General features: G+C 54.1%; 2 protein-coding genes across 6 annotated transcripts; both read left to right on the top strand.

The window, feature by feature from the left end:
• The first annotated feature begins 446 nt into the window (after positions 1 to 446).
• On the top strand, positions 447 to 23,668 carry LOC125701089 (arf-GAP with SH3 domain, ANK repeat and PH domain-containing protein 2-like). Of its 2 annotated transcripts, XM_048962615.1 has the most exons (27): positions 447 to 572; positions 2,996 to 3,068; positions 3,296 to 3,441; positions 4,383 to 4,457; positions 5,499 to 5,548; positions 5,663 to 5,792; positions 6,233 to 6,318; positions 7,186 to 7,261; positions 8,415 to 8,501; positions 8,606 to 8,706; positions 9,790 to 9,859; positions 10,399 to 10,486; positions 10,856 to 10,904; positions 11,192 to 11,355; positions 11,491 to 11,624; positions 12,224 to 12,315; positions 14,069 to 14,246; positions 14,814 to 14,899; positions 15,214 to 15,329; positions 16,696 to 16,763; positions 17,190 to 17,297; positions 17,428 to 17,626; positions 18,203 to 18,373; positions 18,654 to 18,799; positions 19,282 to 19,404; positions 21,073 to 22,612; positions 23,561 to 23,664. In XM_048962615.1, exons 1-26 carry the CDS (start codon positions 447 to 449, stop codon positions 21,157 to 21,159), a joined length of 2,829 nt encoding a protein of 942 aa, XP_048818572.1. In that variant the 3' UTR covers positions 21,160 to 22,612; positions 23,561 to 23,664. The 2 variants fall into 2 exon arrangements, with proteins under 2 accessions (XP_048818572.1, XP_048818574.1); XM_048962617.1 differs by lacking the exons at positions 447 to 572; positions 2,996 to 3,068; positions 3,296 to 3,441 and having other exon boundaries at positions 4,406 to 4,457; positions 5,641 to 5,792; positions 23,561 to 23,668.
• Positions 23,566 to 27,367, top strand: LOC125701091 (CMP-N-acetylneuraminate-beta-galactosamide-alpha-2,3-sialyltransferase 2-like). Of its 4 annotated transcripts, none has more exons than XM_048962620.1 (7): positions 23,566 to 23,680; positions 24,513 to 24,761; positions 24,918 to 25,108; positions 25,239 to 25,418; positions 25,754 to 25,799; positions 26,103 to 26,167; positions 26,651 to 27,367. In XM_048962620.1, the coding sequence occupies exons 2-7, from the start codon at positions 24,525 to 24,527 to the stop codon at positions 26,880 to 26,882; spliced, it is 951 nt and encodes a 316-aa protein (XP_048818577.1). In that variant the 5' UTR covers positions 23,566 to 23,680; positions 24,513 to 24,524; the 3' UTR covers positions 26,883 to 27,367. The 4 variants fall into 4 exon arrangements, with proteins under 4 accessions (XP_048818577.1, XP_048818579.1, XP_048818580.1 ...); XM_048962622.1 differs by having other exon boundaries at positions 26,103 to 26,222; XM_048962621.1 differs by lacking the exon at positions 23,566 to 23,680 and adding an exon at positions 23,711 to 24,423.
• Positions 27,368 to 27,563: the final 196 nt, after the last annotated feature.

Genomic DNA, 27,563 nt, shown 5'->3' with positions numbered 1-27,563 from the left:
ATCCCAGCACACTCTGTAATGACATTGGTGCCTGCTGTACCCAGCACACGTGGTGCACACCAGCAGCGTGCTCCAGCAGTTACCAGTTCACTCCGCACATCTGATGCATCCCAGCAGTGCCCAGGCCACCCAGTGCACCCCAGCACATCACATGCACACCCCCAGGCAGCACCTCGGCTCTTACAACCACTTCAGCTGCACTCTCCCCTGCCCCCCCAGGCTGAGGCTCCCCATAACCCAGCAGGAAGAAGCATCTGCCTCAGCCTTCCTAAAAGCGTTTTGGCTCAGGATCACAGGATTTGCAGCTGTGCCTCTCTCTGTGTGCAGTAGTGTGCAAGGTGAGGGGCTCCCACTGGCAGCAGCATGCCCCCACCCCCTCCCTGTCCCCCTGCCCAGCCCCAAAGCGCCTGCAGTTCCCCTTTCTGTCTCAGTCTCTCTGCAGCACCATGGCAGCACCCATCTCGGTGTGTGACTTCGTGCAGCAGGTGCAGGAGGACCTCAGCTCACCCACCACCTCCACCTTCACCAGCCACATGGCCCGCTGTAAGGCCACTGCCGGCAGCATGGAGGAGGTGAGCGGGGCATGGGGCAGGGATTGGCACCCCAGGGGCGGCCATCTCCCTGGCAGTCCTGTGGGATCTGCACTCATACGGGTGTCACTGTGGTGGTTCTTATTGTGTGGTGCTGGTGTGTGGTGCAGAGTGCCCAAAGCAAAGGTTTGGGTGTGCTGAGTGGGTGATGGGTATCGGCGGGTGGGGGCAGACACAAAGTGCGGGCTGTGGGAGGCTCATGGTGAAGGAGAATGGAGTGCTTTGGCCCATGAAACGTCGCCCTAAAAGCAAACAGAGGTAAGAGCAGTGCTTGGAGTGGTGGGAGGGTTACCTCGCTTGCCCAAAGTTGAATTGTGTGATATGCCAATGAGGAACTTTGGCAGCCAAACACATGGGCAGTTCAACAAATCCACAGAGAAGGGATCAGAGCCAACTACTGAGTCAGCTCCCAATTCAAAGCCCCCTGGGGCCAGATGCCTTTGCTTCCTGACCCTGGCACACAGCAGCAGGTGCCACGTGGAGGGGAAGCAGCTCTGGGAAACCCATGGGCAAGGGCAGGAGTGGCTCTCATGACTTTGCAGTTCCAGCAGACACGGGGATGGTGCCCTGGGCTTTGCTGGTGTCTGTCTGTGGGCTGTGAGCACTGCACTGCCACAAAGCCCCCCAGCACCTGGGGTCTGCCATCTCTGCCCAAAGACGGGGCAGCCCCTCTGCTCCCACTGTCTGCAGTGGTCTCTGAGGCTTTTCTATCAGCATTCTGCAGGACAGAATGTGCTCAGGAGCCCGGGGCATGGGGCAATTTCCTTGTGTTGCTTAATTTGTGACTGTTACTCCATTATACCTACCCAAAACAAAACTCAAAACTCCACTCCTTTAAAACAGAGCTGCTTACATCAGGAAGCTGTGGTTAGAAAAAATGTACACTGCAAAAATTGTTCCTTTCTGCAGAACCTTTGGCTTGGGACTCGTGACAGAGTGAACAGAAATGGCAGAGCATGGCTCTCACTGCAGGGTGACAGCAAGCAGGCTCTGCAGTGACAGGGCAAGAGCTGGCATGAGCTGGGCTGCAGTGGGACTTTATCTCCTCTTTGGCATTGCAGCCCTGGAGTGGCAATGGGACTTTCCAATGAGTGGAAAGCCAAAAAATAATGCTGAAGGGCGTCCATTGCTGCCAGCAGTCCTCAGGATCAGCCCTGGGACCAGCACTGCTCCATCCATCCCTCATGGGGCCCTGTCCCCAAGCTGAAAAAAGGGGAATTTGGTGTGTCATGTGAACTGCCAGTGTGCGTGGCCAAAAGGTGAATTGAATGCTCTGTCTCTGTCCTCATCAGACCCAGTGAGGCTCTTTCTGGAGCCCACTCAGTCCCACCGGGGCTCCAGTCTCACACGAGGCTGTCCTGCAAGTGTGAAAGTCACGACTGTGGATGGGTGGTCACTCTCAAACTGGGCCTTCCTTGTGAGAAGGATGTGAGCATAAAGACAGAGCTGAAGGGGTTGCAGCCACAGGGTTTGGGGCCCTGGTCTCACTTTGGAAAAGCAGAATTGCCCCCTTTTGTGGTTCCTGAAATGCTTCAGTGAGCAGCTGTTACCAGGGATGTGGGGAAAGTTGTACAGCAAAGCCCTGGTGTGCAACTTGCTGTTGGATGCATGCTGCTGGGATCGGCCCCAGCACAGCATAAAGCAGCACATGCAGCACGGTGGGCACGCAATGAAGTCACACAGCTGAGCCCAGAACACAACCAGAGCTCTGCCTTCAAGGAGAATGAATGAACACGGGTGACAGTGCAGGCAGGGAAGGGAGCTGGGGTTTCCTGCGCCAAGCACCTGGTCTGTAATCTCTGCCTCGTGGTTGGCAACATATCCACGTGTGTGTCAGACAGCGCACAGGTCTTTGGAGGCAGTGCTGCCTCTTGGAGCTGGGCACACAGAATGGTGGGAACCCAGGGGTGGAGGCAGCTTTGGCGATGGCCATGGGGATGTCACATCCCCATCTCATGCTGGAGCTGCTCCTCCAAAGCTTCCAGTTTAATGCACTCTGGATAATTCAGTGTTTATGGTGAAGAGCCTCAGATGCCACAGTCCTGGCTGTGCTGATCCCCACAGAACCAGACAAACACCCTCTTCTGCTGCAGTGTTTCAGCTGCATGCCTTGGCTGATGCGGTTCACAAGGACAAGGCCAGCAGTGGTATCAGCCCCTCCTGCTGCTGAACAGCCCTTCTTCTGAAATACTTTCCAATTCTCTCCTAGAGCTTGGTCACTTCTTCCAGAAGGCCATCAGGAAAGCTTGCTGTTATTTAAGATTCTCACAGACTGCTGCCATTTAGACCATCACCTACCTGATGGCAGAACAGTCTGGCTTGGGGATGTTGAGGCTTGGGCTGAGCTCTGCAGGTTACAGAAATGTGCCTAAGGGTGCTGTCAGTGATAACCTCTGCATTTCTAGGCCTTGGATGCAGACCGAGCTGTGCTGCAGAAGATGAGAAAAGCTGCCAAGGCAGAGCATGGCTGTGGACAAGGTCAGGACGGGATGGGGCCTGGGGAGGGAGAGGCAGCAATGGAAGGTCAAGGGGAGTCCTTGCTACAGATTGGGTTGATTGCAGCAGGGAATCTGTGTCCTAGGAGTTTTTATAGCAGGGTGGGGGGGGTGCAGCGGGCTCCAGTGCTAGAGCAGAGCTGGGCTCCTGACAGTGAGTTTATCCTGGCTGTCCCCTTGCACTCTCTGGAGACCACCCGTGTTCCTCAGACCTCATCAGCCACCTCGCAGCCCACATTGCCGCCCAGGAGTTGTTCTCAGCCAACTACCAGCTGGAGGGAGAGCAGCAGCTGGCTAATGCCTTCAGCACCTTCGCGGCCTTCTCCCAGGAGCTGCTGATTGCCGTCAGGAGCCTGGTAGGCAGCCCCGTCCCTGTGCATCCCCTGCAGGCCCCTGGGTCACAGTGGGGTGGGCGGTCCCCAGGAATGGGCTTTGGTGCATAGCTGGAGGTCCAAGCTCAGCCCTTTCCTGGACCAAGGCAGGAGCAGTGGCAGAAGCAGTGCAGATAGGTTGAGGCTGAAGACAACGGCCACATCAGACTTGGCGTCTGCAGCATGAGAAGGATGGATGCCCCCATCCCATGCACATTGTGCCAGCAGGGAAATGGGTGATCCCAGGAGTCCTGTCCTTGTGCCTGAGCGAGGTTGTAGTGATAGCAGGGCCAAGGAGCCATCCCTGCACCACTTTCCAGAGGCTCATTATGAGTTGGGATACCTCTCAAGCTCTACAGAAACATCTACAAGACTTTTCAGGGGACACAAAACTCTGCTGTGGGTACATCTGCCTAAATCTGGCCCTTCTTTCATGCTGAAACAACAAGGGGTTAGGAAGGATCTGGGAAAGCCTTGGGGCTCACAGAAGATCTGGCTGCAAGGGCACAACAGTCTCCAGTCCAGTGCCCTGCTTGCAGCCACAACCCTACCATTGGCTCAGGCTGGCTGTGGCTTTTTCTAGCTTGCTCATCTCCAAGGTTGGAGGCTCCCAGCTGCCTGTTTTCTAAGAGGTTCCTTCTGTTGGTTTACGAGCAGCTGCTGAAGCACAGTGGACCTGATAACACTTTTTGGTGGCTTGGGTGTAGATATTAGCAGGAAGAAAGAGCTCTGTTGCAAACAGTTCTTGATCCCCAGACAATTTTCCTGCTCTGCATTCCCCCATTCCTTGCTCAGCACCAGCAAAAGCTTCTCTCCCTCATGCAGGGCCAGGAGTGGAATATTTCCACTCAATTTCCAGGAGCTCTCATGCTATCCTGACCACTGTGGGTGATGCCAGCTACTTGATCTCTCTCTTTCCTTTCCAGTTGCAGAGTTTGGACCACAACATTAATTTTTCCCTGGAGTCCTTGATAAAGGGAGACATGAAAGAGATCAAAGGGGTGAGCAAAGCTGATGGGGCTGTGGGGCTGGTGCTGAGCACAGAGCAGAGAAGTGCTTCTTTCAAAGCAGTTCTTCTTTTAGAGTTTTACACTTGTCTGAGATAGTATTTTTCCTGATTTAGGCAGCCCTAAATTGGCTGCTGGTGTTCAATAGGAGCATGAATATGGAAAGAGAGAAAAAATTCTGGAACTTCTTAGCATATAATAAGGTGGCGAAAGAATACAAAATGTGAAGAAAATACATCTGCATTTTGCATTAAGGGCAATGTCAAGAAGATTGGGGACCCAGAAAATCAGTTAGAAAGAGAGGGAAAAAACAGCTGCTGGCAACGAGCTGTGATTAAGCAGAATGCATTTTTAATGGGGTCCAACAGGGATCACAGCCTGACCTGAATCTGTTTGACATCTTCATGAGAATGAAGATAAATGCAAGATCTGTTCTGACAAGGTTCTGCCTTGACGCAATAAAGCAATTTTACTGCAAGGGACACAGAAGCACTGGGACCCAGAGAGGCCATGGGATTTCTGACCATGGGAGTTTTTGACATCTGCCTGGACAAACTTGGTCCTGGTTCAGTGCTGCCCCTGCCTGGAGCAGGAGGTTGGGATGGATACCTTCAGAAGCCCCCTCCAACCAGATTTACCCTGTCTTTCTGTGAGACAGATGTCTGTAGAGCAGTAAGCAGTGAGAATGGAGCAGAACATTGGTGTTTGTGCAAATGATTTTGATGGTCAAATGCAGGTGTATATGGTAAGATTATGGGGAGAAGATAAAGTCACCCAAAGTCAGATGGGAAAAGAATAATGGCCTTGTAGAAGTAAAAACAGTCCTCTATTACATGAGTACCCAGGGACAGCCATGTTCTGGAGCTGTGATGGCCTTGCTGGTTGGACTGGAAGAACTTGCTGGTCTTTTCCAACCTTGGTGACTCTGTGATAGTATGACTCGAGGGTGACCCTGTGGGAAAGTGGTATGATGAGGCTGAGGAGGGGTCGGTCTTGGTCATAATCATCAGTCACTGTGCCTTTGGCTCTTCCTAGGAGTTCAAGAAGCCCCTTGAGAAGGCCTACAAAGACTATGAGAGCAAACTGTAAGTTGTCTGGCTCCCTCACCCTGAAACCTGGGTCTGGGGGCTCTTTTCTGGCTGCCTCCAGCAGACGTCAGTCGGTTGGAGCCTTTCAGGTGTCTGTCCTCTCTCCTTGAGCACAAAGATAGAGAAGGAGAAGCGCGAGCTGGCGAAGCAGCACGGCATGGTGAGGGGTGAGGTGAGCGGGGGGGAGATCGCCGAGGAGATGGAGAAGGAGCGCAGGAGCTTCCAGTTAAACATGTGTGAGGTAAGGACAGGGCAGGCGGCATCAGCCAGGTCATGACATGGGCCCCACACATCTGCCCAGCTCCTTCCTGTCCCAGCCCTTTGAGGTCTGCCTGGCTGGAGAGCTGCCTGCATTGCAGTAGACCCAATTTGGGATAGGAGCTCAGAGTTAGATGAAGAATGTACTCTACTAAGCTGGCAGTAGAGACACAGTTGCACCCATTATGAGTCCAGCATTCCATTTGCCAGACCAAAGCGCTGGCGTTCATGGGCTCTGCCTGCCACCAACTTCTCACCCTATAAAAGCCACACGAGCTGCTACCATTATGGCACAGCCAACACGAAGAACCACAACACACTGCTCTTCACTGTTAACGGGAGGGAGGACAACATGAAAAAAAGTGCATAAGTGACATTTTTCCCAAAGCTGCACCTTCAGTTCCTGTGTCCTTTTCCCTTCAGTATCTAATCAAAGTGAATGAGATCAAAACCAAGAAAGGGATCGACCTGCTGCAAAACCACATCAAGTACTGCAACACACAGTTCAAGTAAGATGACTGGCAACCTGCCTTCACTGCCCTTCACTCCACAAGTGCTGGTTTTAGAGGCAGTCTGGGAGTGGTTTAATTTGCAGGACCTAGAGATCTTGCAGCTTACTTGGCCTGTAGTCTAATATGACAAAAATCTTCTCCTGGAGGTAATGGAGCCGAGGATCTCAGTGGAGTGTATTATCTGGCAAAGGTTCTGGAGCACAAGTCCTGTGAGGAACGGCTGAGGGAGTTGGGATTATTTAGTGTGGAGAAGAAGAGGCTCAGGGGAGACCTTATTGCTCTCTACAGCTACCTGAAAGGAGGTTGGGTTGGGTGGGGGTCAGCCTCTGCTCCTAGGTAACAGTGACAGGACAAGGGACAATGACCTTAAGTTGTGCCAGGAGAGGTTCAGGTTGGGGAAAATTTATTCTCTGAAATAGTGGTGATGCATTGGCACAGGGAGGTGTTGGTGTCACCATCCCTGGAGGTCTTCAAGATGGAGATGTGGCATTTAGGGACATGGTTAGTGAGCACGGTGGGATGGATTGATGGCTGGACTAGATGACCTTAAAGGGCTTTTTCAACCTTAATCATTCTCTGATTATCTCTTCAGTTTAACATTCTCATTAGACAGCATAAAGAAGATAGCAAGGAATGGCCACTGAAATCTAAGTTATGAAGAAAACAGACTTATGAGCCCTGAACTTTTCTTAAAGTCTCCACTTTTTCTTACAGTCTATATCCTAAGAAATTCTTTGGTGACTATGAAACAGAAATGCTGTCTGCTGAAGGTGTTGATGAGCCAGCAGCTTCGAAGAGCCCAGTGTGGCTCAGCACGATGAGCAGGATTTCAGGATGTGTTCTGACATCAGCCTCTCCTCGCAGTTTTTTCCAGGAATGTTTGAACACAACAGCAAAACTTAAGAAGTTCACAGAGGAGCTCATCCCGGAGCTGCAGAGCGTGAGTACTCACGTGAAGCAGGGTGTGCTGAGGGGAGCAGGGTGCAGAGCAGGGATGTCTGCCCCAGGGCTGTCTCTCCCTCTGCAAAAGCAGATCTGCAGACTTCTGCATCAGTTGATCGTGGTTTCCTGAGCCTCTGATGCGCAAAGATCCTTGAGGGGAAGGTTACGGTGTAATACCCTAGGGCACAAAATGGGAAGGAGCATGGCAATGGATACCAGAGGCATTAACACATTCAATTCTCACTGTCCCAGCTGCTCCTCAGGCTTTCAGGTTTCTGCTCCTGGCTTTCCCTGCCCACTGCTGCCAACTGAAGCTCTTCACACTCTTCCTCAGGGGCTTTGCCTCTCTGCAGAGCTGTTCTAAGGAGCTGTGACCTTCCACTTTTTTTACTATGGGCTCTTGTGGTTATACATTGCCTGGAGACAGAAAGATGTTTTTCAAAACAGCAAAGCTGCTGTGGGACTTCAGAACCAGGCTGACCTCTGGTGGTGCCAAGTCCCCCGTTCTCTGTAGAAGATCTGTGTTGCTTTCCCAGCATTTTCAGACCTCAGATCCGGGTTGCTCGGTCTCTGTCCTCCTTCGCCATATCCCTTGTAGTCTTTTGCAGAGGCCTGGAATGTGAACCAGGTTGGATGCTAGGAAAAATGTATTCTCTGAACAGAATGTGATGCACTGGCACAGCCTGTCCAGGGTGGTGGTAATAACAGCAAAAAGAGAGTGCGTGTTGCCCTGGCATGGGGTAGCAGTGCACAGCATCTTCCTGACTCCTCATGCAAACTCCTTCCGTCCCCAAGCTCCTTCAGGGCCACACTCCTGCACCAAGACCCCCACTGGAAATCAACTTTTTGTTGGCTTGGAGACCATTAAATTACTGACAGTACCAAACTGGAGGAAAAAAAATCCCAAACAGCTGCAGTGACCTTCAAGCTGCTGGCTGTTTTTACACCACAGAGAGCTGCAGACAGCTGTTTTTTTTCCTCTAGTAAATAGCATGGTGACTAAATGGCATGCTGCTCTGCCACCTCCCACTCAGAGCTCCACGTCCCACGGGCCCATGGAGGTGGTGAGGGCTGCGGGGTGTGGGGGGGCTCTGTGGGGCAGGCATGCAGCAATCTCCTCCTCCCCACGGTGTGCTCTCTGTGCCCTGCAGCTGAAAGTCAGGCAGGATGAGGAGAAGAAGCAGCTGTGTGCCCTTCGGGATCAGCTGAAGGCAGCGTTGCAGCTGGAGCAGAGAGAGGTAAGAGATTCTTCTTCCCAGCGTGCTGGTGGCCCCATCCTGCATGAAGCAACCTCTGTCCCAGTTGCTGTTACTGCCGGCTGCTGCCATTCCTCTGCTTGCAGGACGTGGGGAGCAAGCAGGCCCGGTACAACATGCATCAGCTGCAGGGGAACAAGCAGTACGGCACAGAGAAGACAGGGACTCTCTTTAAGAAAAGCGATGGGTGAGTTGGGATTCAGCATGTCCCTGTCAGCTGTGCTTTGGTCTCTCAGGGCCAGGGCAGGCTCACCCAGCCTGACCTCCTCTCCTGGGTTGGTGGCAAGGGCAGAGGAACAGGTTGAAGTGTGTGTGGCACTGTGGCAGCTGCCCATGGCCTCCCATGCAGAACTGCCTGGCTGAGGGCACTCCTATCCCATGGAGATGCCCAGTGCCCTCTGGACCTCTGCAAGTGCTCTTCATGGGTGGGACAAGGACTTCTATATAGGCTGGGCAGTGTTTTCTGCTCTGTTTCACTTCCTTTCCTCCAGCCTTGACCCTTCTTTGCCTTTCCACAGATCAGTGTTGGGCTCAGCTTCCTGCAGGAGATTTAGGGAAAGGAGTAGAAATGAGGGGTGGAGATGAGCATTGGAGATGGCATGGTGGGCCAGAGGAAAAAGCCAGCAGGGAGCTGGGGCTCCCCTTGTGCTGCTTTGGACCTCGCCTATGCCCATGTCTGGCAGCCAAACTGTGAGCTCCTGGAAAGTGCACTGCTGTCACTGGACAGGGGACCTTCCACCAGTGCAGAGGAGCCTGTTTGCTGGGAATTGCAGGGGTCCTGCACTGGGAGGTGTGTGTGCCTGGAAAGGACCATCAACGGTCCTAGAAAAACAGGAAACTGGACAGAAAATCATGAACTGGAGCTCTGGAGTCTCCTTCATCACAGGCTGAAGTTCAGTTTCCCTTCCTTCTTTCCCTCACTTCTGTATGGTCTTCGAGGTGTTTGGAGCAGTTTGAAGATGACAGTTTTGGTTGTTTGCTGGGGACTCCAAGGTCTCAAAGGTCTGTGTGCTTTCCCAACAGGACCTGAGCCCCAAGCAATGCTCTGTGCCTACATTGCCTCTGCAGCTGATGTGTGCTGCCTGTCTATACAAGCCCATCCTTATGCCATACAATGGGGTCCCATCAGACCATAAGTAACAGACTCTGGCAGCAGAGCCAGCGTGTCGCCTTGCACAGCTCTTGTACTCACTGGCATTGCTGCATGGATGATCTGCTCCTTTGCATGGCAGCCATGTGTCCTCTTGTATCACCCTCTGCTCACTTCCAGGTTGAGAAAAGTCTGGCAGAAGAGGAAGTGCACTGTCAGCAATGGCTACCTGACCATCTCTCACAGCATGGTAGGAACTGCTTCTTCCACCCCCTGCTATCTCTGCCTGGGATCTGCTGCTCACCCCTGTTGACCCCCCTTTGCCCACCATGCTGACAGTTCTGGGATTCAGCAGAGCCCTCGTGCCTGGTGCTTGCACTGCTGGGCTGCTGGGCTGCCCTGCTGAGCCTGAAGTCTTTGCAATGTAAGAGACTAACATGGGAGCCCCCCCCACACCTGTGTGCACGGAGGGCAGCGAGCCTGGGGACCAGGGGATACCAGCATGGGATGGCTTTTGGGAAAAAAGAGGTCCATGTAGCTATTTCTTGCATTGCTCCCAAAAGCAGAGCTAAGGGTGAAGTGCTGGTGGTGATTGTCACTGCTGGGCCATCACCCTTTCATAGAATCATTTGAGTTGGAGGGGACCTTAAAAGGCCATCTGGTCCAATTCCCCTGCAATGAACAGGGACACCTGCAGCTCCATCAGGGTGCTCAGAGCCCTGTCCAGCCTTACCTTGGCTGTTCCAATGCTTTGATGCCATGAGGACTGAGACTTCCTTGTTCTCATAGTCCAACCGTCCTCCGGCCAAGTTGAACCTACTGACCTGCCAGGTGAAGCCAAATGTGGATGACAAGAAATGCTTTGATCTGGTTTCACGTGAGTGCTGCCACTCCCCTGCTGCTCCTCTGGAAAGTGCACAGAACGGCTTTGGTGTTTTGGGTTTAGAAAGTGAGCATGGGCATGGAGGAGGCAAAGCTCTGTGGGACTGTGTATTGGACTGGGAAGCAATGCTGTGGGGTAGCTCTGCTCCAAAACAGTGGTGCACACTCAGGGCACAAGATGGGCACCACTGCAGTGTGGGCACATAGTTCCCATGTATCAGCTTAGCCAAAAACAGGATTCCTCTGCCTCCCCCAGGAGCTTTGTCAGGGAAGCAGTGAGGAGGGGCTGGGTGGAATGAGGGGGCTGCCACCCTGCTGAGCCCAGCAGATGATGCACAGGGGGGCATGGCCGTGTCTGTTTCAGACAACCGCACGTACCGCTTCCTGGCAGAGGACGAGCAGGACTGTTTTGTGTAAGTACTGTTAGCAAAGGGCAGCTTGGTGGGAATCAAAAAACATTCCTCTAGCTTCTGATGAGGAGCTAGCTTAATTATGCAGCTCATTGCTGCCCTTGTTTGATCCCCTTTCCATTCCTGCTGTGTTATGATTGCTTTAGGGGCTGAGCAAGTCATGGAGGATTCTGGTGCCCGTTTTCCTGCTGGCATCCTGTGCAGGGGCCTTGTGCTCAGGGGGAGGGGGTCCATGCAAAGCCAGCCCCACGCCTCTGGGCTCTCTCCTAAGCCACTTTCTGCCCTTGCAGATGGGTGTCCGTCCTCAGCAACAGCAAGGAGGAGGCACTGAACGTGGCCTTCAGCAAGGTGCAGGGTGGAGGGGAGAGCAGCAGGGAGGAGCTGACCCGGGCCATAGTTGAGGAGGTCAGAAACATGCCTGGAAACAGGGAGTGCTGTGACTGCTTGGCCCCAGGTGAGAACCAGCTGCTTGCCTCCCCTCCCTGTTCCAGCAGCTCTCTGCTGCGTGTCCTGCTGTGCAGCTTGTGCTCTGTGTGGTGGAGAGGACAAGAGGGAGATGGATGTGACCCCAGCAGTGTTGTCTCTGCAGATCCCACCTGGCTCTCCATTAACCATGGCATCCTGATCTGCATTGAGTGCTCTGGGATTCACAGAGAGATGGGTGTGCACATCTCCCGCATCCAGTCACTGTCTTTGGACAAGCTGGCAACCTCCGAACTGCTGGTAGGATGCTGCTACTGTGCTCTGTCTGCATGCCTCCTTCTTTTCTGCTGTGGCCTTTCAATTAGTGCAGTGAGATCTTTCCCTCCAGAACCAAGCTGTAATTCCTGGAGTTTCATGGTTACTGTGGCAGGAATTGCCATCTGCAAGGAGACAAGGATGTCCCTTTGCTTTTCCTGGGTCGCTCATCTCTTCCAGCTTTGTCTCCTGGTGCAGGAGAGCTGCAGGGCAGGACCAAGCCCAAATCAGGGTTGAGCAGAGCATGGGGTGGACAGGAGGCTGGCGGCTTTCCTTGGCACTGTTTTAGCGTGTTCATGAATGAGAAAGGTTTGGTCAGTCCATGATGGGAGCTGCTGGTGTCCAGACAGGGAATGGGAGCACGCACAGGGGCATTACTCACCCAGCTCCAAACCCAGGACTCAGCTGTATGGCTGTACTGCTGGAGTTGGGACATCTCAGCAGTAGCAGTCAGTGCAGAGCCCCTGGCTCCTTGACATCTCTCCATACCTGGCCAGCACCTCAGCCCTGAGCTTTCTCTCCTGCTGCCACGCATGCAATACAGTTGCATGTCCTGTATCACCTCTAGCTTGGCTGTTTTGCAGCTGGCAAGGAACATTGGCAACGCTGGTTTCAATGGCGTCATGGAAGCGAGTCTTTCCAGCTTCTCCCTGAAGCCCATGGCACACAGTGACATGTGAGTTGCTCTGATGGAGTTGGTGTTTGTGGGCATGCTCTGTGGTCCTGCTTGCTCCTCACAGCGGCCAGGCACGTGGCACTGCCCGGCCTTCTCCCCAGGCTGCAACTCCTCTTTGGAATCGGTTTCATCAAGCTCAACAGGGCAGATTTAAAAGAGACCAAAGGTGTGAGGAAGAGCCAGCAGGACAAGGGTCAGGATCAAGGAAAAAGGGCTGGAAAGGGGAAAGCAAAAAGAAAAACTGAAAAGCTGGAGCTGCCAAGCAGGACAGCTGTACTTGTGCATATCAGCAGGAAGGAAAGGGTGGGAGGATGGAGGGGACAGGGCAGAGCAACATGTGGGTGCAGTACAGTTCGCCATAGCTGGGGCTCAGAGCTGGTGAGCTCAGTGTAGGATCAAGCAAGGAAGGAGAGATGGTGAGAAAACGAGTGGTGGGCATCATGACATGCATGGCCAAGTTTCTTGTGACGTAAGTGAAGACAGCTCTGCAGACTTCCAGCCTGTGTCTTTAATTACTGTTGTGGAGACATATCTATTGTTGCATTTGCTATGGATGGAGGCCATAAAATCCTCTTCTGAGATAGCAGATGACTTTTTTGCTAAGGTAGTGCAGAGGTAACAAGAATTGTCTGTTTTCCTGTCTCTGGGTGATTAGACAAAGGATATCTGGCATGAAGGGACCTGGTGAGGAAGGAGGGAAAGACACATCATTCCTCCTGGGCCCTTTGCACCATGGCTGCAGAAGTAGTAGGAACTAGAAAGCAGCGAGACCATGATTCTCTCATCTGGGAGAGAGCAGAGCTGGCAGCTGTAGGACTTCTCAGGAGACACAAGCTCTGTTCCTCATCCTGGAGTGGCCCAGCTTCTAGAAGAGCATAGGGGGGAGCTCAGGTGGTGGCTGGTACCAGCAATAGCTGGGGGCTTCTCCAGGACTTAGTGCTGCAAACATGAATTGGGCAGAGCTCTTGGGGGAGTCCTGTAGCCGGGGCAGTCATGGCCAAGGGGGCCATCAGAGTCTGCAGAGGCTCAAGCCAGGGTACTTTACAGGTTTGCAAGTCCCAGTCAGGGCACCTTTTAGGCAGTGCGGATCTACCCTGCAGTAAGCAAGCAGACAGGTCAGGGCCTGGCACCAGAGAGCAGGGAGAGCTGGAAAATGCAATTGCAGGAGCAGATCAAGGTTGCCAGGTCCACCCCTGGACCTTTCACCACTGAGAAAACTGAAACCGCATGAAATAGTATTAATTCAGCTCTTCTGAAATCACCTTTGCTGTGAGAATTTGGTTAGTCCTGGGGCTCCTGCTGCCCACCAGATCTTCTATCTGGTCACTGCTTCTACTCACACTCTGCAGCTGGAGGACTTTCTTGGCCAGCCCTCTCCCAGAAGCTGATGATGATGATCCTTGGGTTCTCCCATCCAGTCATTATACGGTGTTTCTTCAACATCTCACTGGGGAGCTGAATCCAATACAGAACCCTTCTCTGCCTGGAGAAGAGGTGATGGAGAGTATGGAAGTGTCCAGGAGACAGGGAGATGCATTGATGCTTCCCCGTTCCTCCCAGCAAGACCTTGGGGCAACAGAGGAAGGCAGTGGGAGCCCTGCTGGGAACAAGGATGGGAAAGGTGCTGCACTGCCTGGCAGGTCTGCAGGAGAAAAGAGGAAAGCAGCTGGGGCAGCTGAAGAGGAGGGGTGTCCCTGGATGCTTATGGGGTTGCTCTGTGGCCCCTAACTCTTGCTTGGTTCATCTCTGCCAGGGCCTTGCGGAAAGAATTCATCACTTCCAAGTATGTTGAGAAGAAATATGCCAAGAGGAGCCCTGCTGCTCAGTGCCCAAGCCTCCCAGAAGCTGTAAAGGGCAAGGACATATTTACTTTGCTCCAAGCTTATGCTGAGAACGTGGATTTAAGCAAGCCTGTGCAGGCACACCTGCAGGTATGGCACCTGGTGGAAGGCAAGGGACTGTCCTGGCAATGAGAAAGAAGCACCCTCAGTATGGGATGTCTTGGGAAAAATAGGCAGGAGAGGGGCAGATCTGTGTGAAGCAGCAGTTGCACACCCTGAAATGGTGAACTCCATGAAGTTCTGCTGCTGGACTGGGGGAAAAAAAAATCACTTTTAGTTACTGTTTCTAAATGTGAAATGGGGGTGAATGATTCTTCATGAAGCCATCACAAATACATGGGGAAGGTGTCAGGTAAAGGGCAGGTGTTAAGAAGATGAGTGGCTAAGCCCCTGAGAAAAAGGAAGAGGCTGTGTGAAGGACAAAGCAGAAGGTGAGGAAAGTACAATTAGAAAAGTTTTCCTTGAGAAACATGGCTCCATGCCTCTACATGTTTCCTAAGCTCTCTCCAGCCTTGGTGGTCGTGGCTCTGAAGAGGGACAGGTCACACCAGCTCCTGTTCACCTCTTAGGGATGCATAAAGAACAGTTCCCAAAGGACAGAGCTCCTCCCTGTTGGTGTCATGGTCCCATCCTGTTGCTGTTTCTGTTCTGTTACAGGAACCCGGGGAGACCATCCTCCACCTGGCAGTGCTGTTGTCTGATCGAACCTCTTTGCATATTGTTGATTTTCTTGTCCAGAACAGGTAAGCTCAAAATATCTGGTCAACTTGTCACAGCCAAGTCAGTGTGAGTGAAAAATGAAAGAGCGATGGGCTTCTCCAAAATGCTCCCAAGATAAGAAGTACCAGAGCAGGCATCCCAGCAAATGCACCTAGGGGTAGACTTAGGGTGACCATCTCTAGAGCAGAGAGGCCTTGGCTGCCCTCATCACTGGGTTGAGGTGTGATGCTGGTGGTGGCCACCTCCAGTTGAGGTGGTTAGAATGACACGTGGAGCAGCATTTGGCTGGGCCAGCAGCTCTGCTCAGTCTGCTGACAATATCCACCTTCTGCTGCAGTGGGAGCCTGGAAAAGCAGACCATAGTGGGGAACACGCCGCTTCATTACTGCTGCTTTCACAACAAACCTGAGTGCCTCAAACTGCTGCTGAAGGCCAAAGCCAGCATCATCACCAGTGAGTGGCCAGGGGATCCTGGAATTTTCTCTCTTCCCTTCCTCTTCACTCTGACTTTGCTGGAGTGATCAGCAGGGCTTGCCTGCAGCTGGGGAGGTTCAGGAGAAGCAGGTTAATGATGGTGCTGGGGAAGCCTGACCATAGAGTGACAGGCACTTAGCTCTTATTTTCAAAACCAGTGGTGCAATGCTGGAGCATGGGCAACAGGCCTGACAAAATGCTGGTTCAGAGGCAGTGCGTGCTGGTGCTTTGGAGCCCAGGTCATAGGTCTAGTCATTCATCACGGCTCGGAGCGTCCTCTTCACAACACAGAAGTGAACTTTAAAGCTGGTTTCCTGAGTGACATGGAAGGTCACACATGTTCTCACCATCCAGTGGGATGGCTGTGCTGAGCCATTCCTTCTTGGGCACTCCTTGAGTATGTTTCCCATAAGGGCAGAGGGACCCTGGTGGGATGGTAGGGACTGGGTACGTGTCCTTGTAGCCACATAGGAGTTGGCTGCCAAATTTCCCACTCCCTCAGCCACGTCAGGCTCAGCAGCGCTTGACCCATCTTTACTGACTCTTCGACTCTTCTGGCTACCTGAAGCAACTCAAGGTCTCAGTGCAGGTCCTGTCACTGGTCTGGGGATGCTTTGTGAGCCCTAAGGGTGCAGACTTCTTGCCCCTCCTCAGCCCCAGGATCCCCATAGCTGCGCATCCCTTCTCAGCCCTGTGCTGCAGCTCCATAGACAGGGGCCTAAAATGAATCCAAAATAAAATGAGTGTCATGGTTTGTCTTCTGCCATACCCATACTCACAGGTGTGGGGTGTGCAGACAGTCTGCCATCCACCAGGCACCAGCACATATGTATCAGGTCTGCCCAAAGCTTCTTGCAGTGACTCAGAGGACAAGGGGTGTCAGCTATGGATTCCTCCTCTGCCCGTCAGCTTTGGGTTCTGTAGCATTTAGGTTTTGGCAGTGACTCTATTCTTCTGTCCTTCTCCACTGTCCCATTTCTGTAAGCCAGTAGGATTTACCCATCTCTCCTTATCTATGTGTCTCATCACTCTTTCCCCCTTCTTTATTTTCCCGCCATTATCAATTTTGGCTTGAGCATTTGTTTCAGTCTGTTTAGGCTGTCCCTTTTTCATGTGTTTGTCCCTAGAAGCAGCAGGTAGATCTGATGGGATCTGTAGGATCTGTTGTCTTTAGTGCCGTCAGCACCCCTCTCCACTTCTCTGGCATTTATTCTTCCTGCACTGCACATCCTCTTCTCTTTCCCCCTTGACTGTAGCATTTCTGCTGTGAGTCTGCAGGCTCCCCACATGCAGCACTGCTCTCCACTTCCCTGAGCAAGGTTCAAGGCTGCCTTTCCCCTCACAGCTAACCAAGCAGGAGAGACGGCCCTGGACATTGCCAAGAGGACAAGACATCACCAATGTGCAGAACTGGTAGGACACGGTGTCGGTTTTGTCACATCCTGGCAGGAAAAGGCACTGCACAGATGCCTGGTGCAGGGTTATCCAAATCCTTCAGCATCATCACTGCTGGTGTGGGACACAGAGGAGGGTGCCATGGGGTCTGCTCTGGCCCTGCTGTCGTGGGGTACCTCAGGGCTGGGCAGTTTGGGACAGGTCAGACAGGGGAACCTGAAACTGCACCAAGCCACACAGGGTAAGAGCATCTCCTTGGTGAGCCCAAGCCTTACTTTGGCCGTGTCCCACTGTGTGTTTGGACAACTTTGCAAAACTCCTGGCCTGCTGAGCTGGCAGCCTTACATACAGTTTGTTTCCTCCATAACCAAATGGTCTGTCAGAAATGGGGCTGGTGCAGTGGGCAGGGCTGGCAGGTCCTGAGGGGGCTCCTCTGTGCCTCAGCTGCTGCAGGCCCAGAACAATCAGTTCAGCCCGCATGTCCATGTGGAGTACGAGTGGTGGCTGGGCCAGGATGACATGTATGAGAGTGACGATGAGCTGGATGAGAAGGTGAGGATCCTCCATGGGCTCAGGTCCATGCATACCACCATTGGTCCTTCTCCCACCACACTGGAGTGGGTGCTCCTGTACTGGCTGATCACTCGTATTGGATACTCTAACTTACAAATATTCTTTCCAGCTGGGTCTTATGAAGAGGGGGTCTTCCTGTCCACAGAGCTGCTTCCAGCCTCCTGCCACCAGACCAGAAGCAGCAGGGGCAGTGCCTCAGGGGAGGCAGCCAGACACCTATGCCTTGCCACACACCCACCTCCGCAGCCTGGATGTGCCACCAGCCCCCTCCTACCCACCTCCCTTCCCTCCCCATCGGGCGAAGTCAGGTGAGATCCTGCGTGGGCTGATGGGGTGAGCTGCTGGAGCTGTGCAGCATAGCTCCATCAGCAGAGGATAGGGCACTGATGAGACTTGTCTGGTGCTGTAGGGTACCCTTCTGTGCTCTTCTCCTCAAGGGGAGAAGGCTGACTTGTTTTCCTTGGTCCTGAGCCCTGCATGGTGTACCCTTACTCTTAGTGCCCCTATGCTGGCACTGTTAGGATGCACTGTTAGGATGCACCGTACGCTCCTGAGTGCTGCTGCTGGGACAGGTATGGGAAGGGAAAGCTGCCAGTAGGAAGAGTTCTGTTCCTTGGTCAGACTGCTCCTGCTGCCCTTGCCCAGCCTTTCCATGATGTGTCCCAGATCTGAGAAATGGAGGTCCTCAGTTCCTCAAGCTGTCCTGCTTTCTGGGAGACTTTCTAAGTCCTGCCTGACCACCTCTCCCTCTGTCACAGCTGGGGCTCCAACCTTACACGTTTCTCAAGCCAGACCTGCAAGCAGAGAAATAAATATTCTTGTCAATGCACAGTGCCAGTTTTCCCTGGAGTTTTGCTCCTAGGAGGTTTGTGTTCCCTGTTTAGCTCCTGAAAGGACACGTCCACTTCTGACCAGCTCATCTGTCTTTGCTGAGGACACAAGAACCAGGAGGAGCCCATCCCTGCCTCTGAGCACCAAGCACAAGCGCACATCCTCAGATCCAGCTCCTTGGGTACCACTCAGCCCAGAGAAACCCATCCTTGGTCTGGTTTCAGGTAACAAACAAACTGGGTCAGGATCCAGGCTGTGCTATGGGGATGGGCTGTGCTGGTGGAAGAAGGGCCTACTGGAGGTCTGCAGCTCAGCACCTGCTGAATCAGATTGGCCATGGCTTTGTGCAGCCAAAGTAGACTGGGGGCACCTGGGAGCTGCACATCCCAGCTCCTACCACTGCCAGCTCTGCACTTGCTGCACAATGTTGCCCAAGAGTGGTGCTTGCTGTTGCCTACCTGTGATTAAAGGAAGGAAGTCGTGACCATCCTGCTTTTGTTGTAGGTGTCCCGATGGCTGTGGACTGCCTCTATGCATCTGTCTCCAGAAAAGCAGGACAACCTGGCCCACACCAATCGTCCCACGAGTCAGATCCAAGTTCTGGAAGTGCCTCGGATGTCCCTCCTCCTCTTCCTCGGAGGGGCAGTTCGGTAGGTTGCCACGGGCTCAGCTCCTGGGCCCATCTGCATTTACCACCTTCAGTTTTGAACTGAGTTGGACCCAGCAGCCCCTCCTCCCAGCCCCACTGCTGCTCCTCCCTGGCACTGACATTTCCCCACCAGATGCTGGGAATGCTCTGCATGGAAATGGCAGGTCCCTCCCAATGCACACCATGCACAGGGATGATCGCTGTTATTTACTGCTAGCCAAAAGCCCTGTCATGCTCCAGTGTCTTTTGAGAGAAACCTCACTTCTGAATTCAGGCCGTTGGCAGGTCAGACAGGGTACACTTCTGGACATGAGCAAGGGTGCAATGTCCTCTCTGGCCCATTGCTCTGCACTGCAGGGACTTCCCTTCTCCCCAGCCCTTTTGTTAGTGGCATCAAGGCACTAAAGCCGTTATATTTGTGTCTGACAAAGCTGGTGACACAAGGGATAGAGGAGGCCTGACAGTGCTCTCTCCTGCTTGCAGAACACACTGCTGTTCCGCAGGGTCCGCGCTCTCTATGACTGCAGTGCTGACCGGGACGATGAGCTGACTTTCCACGCAGGCGAGATCATTGTGGTGTCTGAAAAGGAGGATGACAACTGGTGGGTGAGTGAACCTGGGCACAAACCATGGCACCTGGCTGCACACAGCTCCTCTCTCCATCCACCTCTTGCCCCTGTCCCGCGACTGTTGCAGCCGCTGTCATCTGCTCTGCTTCCATCTCTCCATCTTTCATTTTCCCTGGAGCACGACCTCTTGCTTACATCTGGCCAAGATACTCCAATATCCTCAAGTCCTGCATGGACCTCTCACCTCTCACCAGCTCTGCTGCTTTCCTCTCGCACTGCTTGTGTCCTGGCCATTCCCCTCACCCCATGGCAGCTTCCTTGCCCACCCCAACCTGACACTCAGCTGTGGCTCATGTTGGCCATTTCTAAGGAAGTCTTCCTTAGATCCTCAGTCCTGGTATGAACCACACAGTGTGGGGAGAAACTCAACAGATTTCTATCCCCTATTGCACACAGCAGCAGTACACCAGGTCTTGCCCAGTTGGCCAGTCGATATCTCCAAAACTGGAACTTTGGGCAGCTGTGATGGCATCTGCGGCCTCAGCAGAGAAAAAGCCAGCGTGCCATGGTTTCCTTCAGACAATTGCAGACAGCAAATACAGATCTTTATCACTTGCTCATTGAGTTCCCCCAGGAAATCCTTGAAATTTTTTTCCACTGTTTTTCTTATAAACCGTACCTTCTTTGTAATTAGTTTTAGAAATAAGCATTTTACATGCTGTAAATAAATTAGGAGTTCTAAAGGGGTTCACAACCTCTGAATCTGCCCCAGTTTCCCCAGTGTGCTGCAGGCTGTGGGTAGCACAAGCAAGTCCTGGGTTGTGGGGCAGGACATGGCCCTGAGCCCTGCTGCTCTGATGGCAGGTGAATCATGTTTGCAGGAATAGCAGGTTTAAAGATGTCTTTGTTTGTTGCCAAATAACCCCCATCTAAAAATGACACCTAAATTTTAACCCAAATAAGTTCAGATTCTCCATCCAGCCATCAAATGTGTTTTTATACTGGAGAAGAGCTCTTTCTCCCAGATGTTGATCTGGGTGATATGCAGCAGTCAAACCTCCTCTTGAGCTTCTGCTCCAAAAACTTTGTAGAAACCTCTTCTGTAACATCACCTTTCACAGTTTGTATGTTTTCTGTCTCTTCCTTGTCTTTCTGGTGTGCAGATATGGCCCATGCAGGGCACAGCTGCCCCAGTGCCATGTGTGGGTACTCAGTCCCTCTTCTTGCATACTGTTTCTCTGCTCATTCCTCTTTTTCTCCCACTGGCATTCTGCACAGCACTGTGCTCAATCTGCTAGCCGTTGCTCTGACTTGCTCCCAGATGTGATGCTCAAGCAACTGCTCCATCCTCCCTAGGACAAGAGCAGTGCTCCTAGAGAGAGCCTCCAGTGAACAAGCCTGGTCCTTCACATTTCACTCAGGTGGCCTGGAGAGCATCTAGAAATTTTGTCTTCACCAGACCAGCTCTATTTAACAGCCTGGTGCAGTGCTGCATTTTATGACCCTTTGGGCAGCTAGAGATGTGCAGGAACATCCCCTCTGAGGGCATCCCTGTATGGGAGGTGGTTCATGGAGTTTGGGTTCTGGGATACATGTCCTGGCCCAGAGGCAGGACTATCGGACCAACCAGCAGTGGCTGTAAAAGTACACTTTCTCATTCCCTGTGCCGTGCTCAACACTCCTTTTATTCTCTTTCTCCCTGCAGAAAGGTTGGATTGAAGGGCAGCCCCACAGGCAAGGCGCCTTTCCTGCTTCCTTCGTTCATGTGCTCAATGAAGAGGAGCTGCTTTGATCTGGGAGGGAAGATGTCATCAGCTGCTTGGAATGTGAAACCCATCTGCATCCTCACTCCCAGCATCACCTCTCCTCCCCTGGGCCAGTGGTGCTGAGGCCCCAGAGCCCCACATACTGCAGGCCTTGGGGCGGGGGTTCGTGGGTGATGTGTGCTGGCTGCCAGCAGATGCTCAACATACAAAAGAAGAGAATGGGGCAAACTTCAGTGCCCTGCCCTGAGTGTGCTGCCTGTCCTGAGTGTTGTGGAGATGCGCCGCTGCCTTGCAGGGCTGTGGAGCTGTGAGTGGAGCCGTGCTGTTGTGCAGAGCCCTGGGTTGGAGGCTTCTGCTGAGGACAGAGCACAGTGTGAGCCTGGAAAGACAAATGTCTGGTGAAGCCAGCAGAACAGAGTGTGCCATCCCTGCTGCCTGCACTGGGTTTCACTGCTGGTGCTCCAGAAAACCTGCTCTGTGGCAGCTTAGGGCATGGCTCCAGCAGCACCTGGCTCTAGGAGTGATGGAGAGGAACTCTGAGCCCACTGCCAGTAAATCCCAGGGCTTCGGTGCTTTGTGTTGTGCAGGGCTGTTCTGCTTTGTGTTTCCATCTCCATTTCTCCTTTTTCCTTTTGGCGTTCTTCCTTCAGCGTCCAACATCTTCAGGTGAAATCACTCATGGTTCAGCTTACACAGCTTTTCTCCAGGGCCTGGCACATGTCTCAGTCTTCTCTTCTTCCTGAACCAAAATCCTGTCCAGGTGTCATAAGGAAACCAAGCACTGGATGCACCAGACTGTAGAGTGGAAGTTGAACCACCCCAGCACGATTTACAGGGTCAAGAGGGCAAGGTTGTGCCTGGCAGCCTCTCCCACCCCTGGTGTTATCAGTCAGATAGGACCCAACCTTTGTACAAGTTGTCAATGTGTATCCTTAGATACAACAAATATGTGCTTTTGCCTCCTCGGTTAGGGTGACCATCCTTGAAGCTGTTAAGGAGCTCTTAATCACTCTGCAAGGACTGAGCTTGTCTTTGAAGATAGGAGCACCTTAAGAAAAGGTAGTTAAGGTAGCTAGCCCGCAGGAAGGGAGATTAGCCCTGTCTTTAACTGACCAGTTGTAGGCTGGATGCTGTATGAGGGTTGTGGTCACGTGATAAAAATTTGCATTAAAAAGTGTCACGAAATCTTGGAGTGCACTACTTTTGTGGGAGACACCCAGCACTTCTGCAACCTTGCCATAAATCCATACCTGTGTCAGTGAGATCGGCTCACTGCACAGCCCTCAGGGGTCCGCCTTTGGACAACAGTCCTCTGGAAAGCCAATGGCATGGCCTCACCTCGCCAGGATCCACTTTCTGCAGCAGGGGAGGAGCGGGGGACTGGTCAGACAGTGCACAACACCGGCCTTTTGGCTGGGGACTCCATTGGGTGCTCATCTCTGCTTGGGTGGTGATCCTGAGGACAACGCTTCAATCGAGGTATTGACTTGATGGTGTCAGGGGGAATAAGAGGCTTTGGTTGTTGGGTTTGGTTGTTTTGGTTGATGACTGGCCAGCATTTGGTGTCTGCATTTGGTCGTACACATGGCTGCCTAAGAACAGAGTGTATGCAGCCTTGGGGAAAGACTTTTTTGTTGGAAGTATAGGGACCTGTATAGGGACCATTCCCTCCTCTGAGATTCTCCCTCATTCACCTCTGGGATCTCTAAAACATTGGGAGACATTGGGTGGGGATCCCTTGACTATTAAAAAACTGAAACATTACTGTGGATAGAAAGGACGATGGGAGAAAAGTGGCTGGAAACGGGAACCTTGAATTCTAAGACAGTACTTCAATTATTGTTATTTTGTCGCCATGTAGATAAGTGGGATGACATTCTGTGTGTTAACTTGTTCTTTATGTTCTGAAACGATGCTGCAAGGCTCTGTTCTCTGCCCCAACTTCCCTTTCCTGCAGCAGTCACTGAGTTCTGCAGTGTGTGGGAGTGTCACCTCCTCCCGGCGCTGCTCAGAGCCACTGAGTGGCCCTTATGACAGCTGGGTGTCCCAGCATTCCTCCAGCCCCTTTCCCATCTTTGGGGCTGGGGAACACTTGGAGACGTCACTTAGGGCTGAGTGAGGGCAGGGACAGATCTATGGCCACCGCTGCACCTGGTGCTGTGGCTGCAATGCAACCTTGGGCCTGGGCAAGCCCCAGAGTTGCACTGGGGGGCTCTGCCTCCACCTCGGCTGCTGGGAGGGGCGCAACCCGCCTCGGTGGGCTCAGTGCTGGAGGCCGTGGGGACGCAGCGTTTGGCAGCCAGCCCAAAGGAAAGCAGCCTCGTTGTTTTCTGAACCGGAGTGACTTTGCTTCCGCCACGCTGGCAGCACTTCGCTCGCACTTCCTTCCCCCAGAGCTCACACTGGTGACATTTTCGTTCTTCCCAGGAGAACTGCTGCAACTGCTGTGGCCGCCCAGGACCGGCCCGACCTCTTTCACTTCACCCACGTCCCCCACCTCGCACCACTGACAGCTGGAGCAGTGGTTCTGCTGCTGGACACGTGCAGGTATGTCTGTATAACGGGGGAGACAGAGTGACCCACGTCCAACCCAGAGCTGCCTGTAAGAGGTCTGGGGGGAGCATGGGGAACCCCGTGAGGGTGGGAGGGGCTCTGTCCTGCTTTCCCAGTGCAGTGGGGAAACTCCAGTCCCGAGTAGGGGTTGTCCCAGCATCCTGCTGTCAACCTGCCCGGGGCACCAGGCTCTGAGTGCTGAGCACCTTGTGGCGATCACAGAGCTCTTGTTGCTCTGACTTTGGCTGGATGTGAGTGCTTTCAGCTGGCAGACAGGAAGGCCATGCTCAGCTCGGCGTTCTGACAACAGACAGACAGACACAGACACACACACACAGACAGACACAGACATGCACACAGACACACACACACACAGACACAGACATACACACACACACAGACACACACACGCTGCGGTTCCACCTCCCGGCAGCGCCGCGGTGCCCCTGGGAGCCACGGAGCGGAGGCTGCGCAGTGCCTGCGCGGTCGGGAGCGGCGGGGAGGGGGTGTGGAAGGCACGGGAACCGCGGGCTGAAGCGGGGGCCGGAGCAAAGATGCTCCGCAGCTCGCCCATGGGCCGGGTCGCAGTCGCCGCGCTCGCAGCGGGCAGAGCGCGGCACGCAGAGCAGCACGTGCTGCCGGCCCTGCCCTGCCCTGCGCTACTGCGGCGGTGCCGGGAGCAGAGCCGTAGGGCCGCGGAGCTGTTGGGAAGGGAAGCCCATGCCGGGCTGTCTCAGGTCTGCGGCGGGGCGGTGCGCAGCGGGGGGGGGCAGCGGGCCGTGCAGGGTTCTGCTCTGCCCACGGTGCCACCGCCCTCCTGCTGCAGGTGCTATGAGGGATGCGCTGCCGGAAGCGCACGCTGCTGGGGCTGGCCCTGTGCCTGCCGCTCGGTCTGTGGCTGTTGTTCCGGGCCTCCGTGTCCGGCCTAGGCCTCTCTCCTTCCCTCCCCACCGTCAGCTGCACCGCCAGCTTCAACGCCTCCGCCTGGTTCAGCGCGCGCTACGATGCGGCTGTGGGGCCTCTGCTGAGCGGCCCGGCCCACGAGCTCTCCCCGGACGTGGTTCACTGGTGGCTGGTGAGTGGGGCTTGGATCCCTCCCGGGCTCCTTATGTCTGCCGGCAGCAGGTTTTACGCGCCCATTGCCCCCCAGCTTCCCCCACCTCACCCGGGCAGGTGAGGGGCTTCACGCCGCAGGGGCTGACGGTGCCCGTCCTTGCCTGTGCTCCCCCAGACCCTGCAGGGCCCCTCCAGCATCGCCCCGCTCCAGGCCATCATCCGGAAGCTCTTTGCTGTCCTCCCGGCCCCCAATGGCAGCATATGGGACCCGTCACGCTGCAGGACGTGTGCCGTGGTGGGCAACTCGGGGCGGCTGAAGGGGTCCCGCCATGGCCCGCAGATCGATGCCCACCACTGGGTGCTGAGGTGGGTGTCACCAAGGGCTCATGTTCTCTTTTCCCTGCTGGCTGGGGTCACCTGGTGTTCCTGCTTGGCGGCCCGGGGCCCCCGTGGTGTGTGCCTTCATTTTGGGACGTGCCTTCCCGCTGTCCCCTAGGATGAACAGAGCTAAGACAGCGGGCTTTGAGGTGGATGTCGGTGCGAGGACAACCCATCACTTCATGTACCCAGAGAGTGCGATGAACCTCTGGCCTGGCGTCCACCTTGTCCTCGTCCCCTTTAAGCCTCTGGATCTCAAGTGGGTGACCAGCGCCTTCTCCACAGGAGAGCTCACACAGTGCGTCACCTCGGCCATCCTGGTGCTCTGGGAACAGCTGCTCTTGTTGGAGAGCCGGGGGCATGGTCTGGGGGACGAAGGGCTCAGAGGGTTCTGGCATCCCACAGCACTGCAATCTGGGGAGTCTGCCCCCACAGGGCTTGGGCATCCTGCAGCCCCATACCCTCACGAGTGGGATGGAAGCTGTCCTGGCTGTGCCTCTTCGCGGGGCCAGGCCATGGGACACCATAGGGTCAGGCCAGGGAACTGCGGGTGCTGTGGCAGCAGGTGCTGGTTGTTGCAGCAAACCATCTGCCCCTGAAGGAGAACTCACAGCTGTCCTCTGGCTTTTGCAGCACCTACACAAGAGTGAAGCAGTTCATCAAAGCTGACAGGAACAAGGTAAGGGCTGGGCAGGCATCCAGCAAGCACTCCCTGCCTGAGAACTCAGTGCTGGGGCTGTGGGGTAATGGGGGCCAGGGGCTGAGGGCCACCAGTAACTTGGAGCAGCTGTCAGATGTGGGGTGGCCCTGAAAGCATCCACAAGGCAATGTGGGAGCTGCTGCAAAGCTCTTCTTGGTCAGACTGGGTTCATTCTGTGGGAAGGCAAGTGGGGTGCAGGCAGAGTTGGGGGACAGTGGTCCACAGTGGTGGTAGGAGCTGGCTGTCCTGATTGCAGCTTATCACGCCTCTAACCCCAATCAGGTGCTGATCCTGAGCCCAGCCTTCCTCAAGTACATCCATGAGAACTGGACGGAGCACCATGGCAGGTACCCCTCCACCGGCTTCACAGCGCTGCTCTTCGCCTTGCATGCCTGCCAGCAGGTGAGCACAGCCTGCAGCACCACACGCTGCTCAGCCCCGTGGGCACCACCTGGAGCTTGCCACCACTGCTCCACACATGGGGAGGTGGTTTTTCTTGTGGCCATGCAGGATTTCATTTGCTGCAGTGTCTACCACCCACTGGCATTTTGCCGCCTCTGGCTCCAGCTCCCCTTTCCCTGGTGCATTATCTTGCACTAGATGCAGCATAGTGTGGGTGGGCAGTCATGGCCCTCAGCTGCTGGCTACCCTCTTGCTGGGGGAGCCCAGATGTGGTCAGCCTGGCTGTGTCACCTCATCCCCACCTGGGCCCTGGTGCTCTGTGCCCATAGGGCTTCTCCTGCCCCACTCCCCAGATGCAGGACTGCACATGGTGGGTACTCACCTTGGGTCGGCCGAAGTGCAGTGATGGCTCTGCTGGCATGCCACAGGTCTCCGTGTTTGGCTTTGGGGCCGACAGCAAAGGGAACTGGCATCACTACTGGGAAGAAAACCGCTGGTCTGGAGCCTTCCGCAGAACAAGGGTCCACGATGCTGATGTTGAATTCAGCCTCATCCAGAGACTGGCAGCTGAAGGCAGAATATTATTCTATCAGTGACACGCACTCAAGAAACGAGGCCAAGCCGTTAGCACAAGAACCGGCGGCTGCAGCAGCTCTTTAGCTTGCTTCTGCCCCTCGCTGGCTGGGGCAGCCTACGCTTGGTGCGTGCTGTGCTGGTCCCACCAGCTCAGCACGGCGGACAGCAGTGAGCATGAATGGCAGTAGAGCTCTGCTAAGCCTGAGAGATATCTGCTTGGTACCTACCTTGGTCTTCTCCAGAGAGGACACAGAGGGGCAGGAGGGGGGCAAACCCCGTGCTTTCAGAGCCCTCAGTTCAGGTGCTACACAGCAGAGCAGCTGTAACTGGACGGTGCGCACACAGCCAGCTGCCAGTGCAGCTCTCAGGGGATGGAGCTGAGATGTCCACCCTCTGATGGCACATGGGGAAGTTCTTTGGGCAGGCAGAGAGTCTTAACAGAACTAAGGAATATATTTTTATATTGCACCAAAGGAGAGTAAGAAACGAGAAAATGAAGCACGCTAAGTCCGAACGCAGCAGAAATGAGTACAGCTGAAATGATATGTTGAATAAACTTTGACAGCACATGAAGGTCTACTGCTACCGTTTGTTTTACTTTCTGAGCTCTTGCTGCTCTGCACGGCTGATCGCAGACCCTGACGCCCTCCTGACCAGGGATGGGAGCCATCACCACCCCACACCTCATTTGTTTTGCTGGTGCTGGTTGTTTAGCAAGCATGATGCAAAATTCAAAAGCTGCAGCCAGTCCAAGCGGATGCTACC

This window comes from Lagopus muta, chromosome 16, assembly GCF_023343835.1.
Source record: "Lagopus muta isolate bLagMut1 chromosome 16, bLagMut1 primary, whole genome shotgun sequence".
Taxonomy (NCBI): domain Eukaryota; kingdom Metazoa; phylum Chordata; class Aves; order Galliformes; family Phasianidae; genus Lagopus; species Lagopus muta.
Note: the sequence above shows the minus strand (reverse complement) of the source record. Positions and strands in the feature narration are given on the sequence as shown.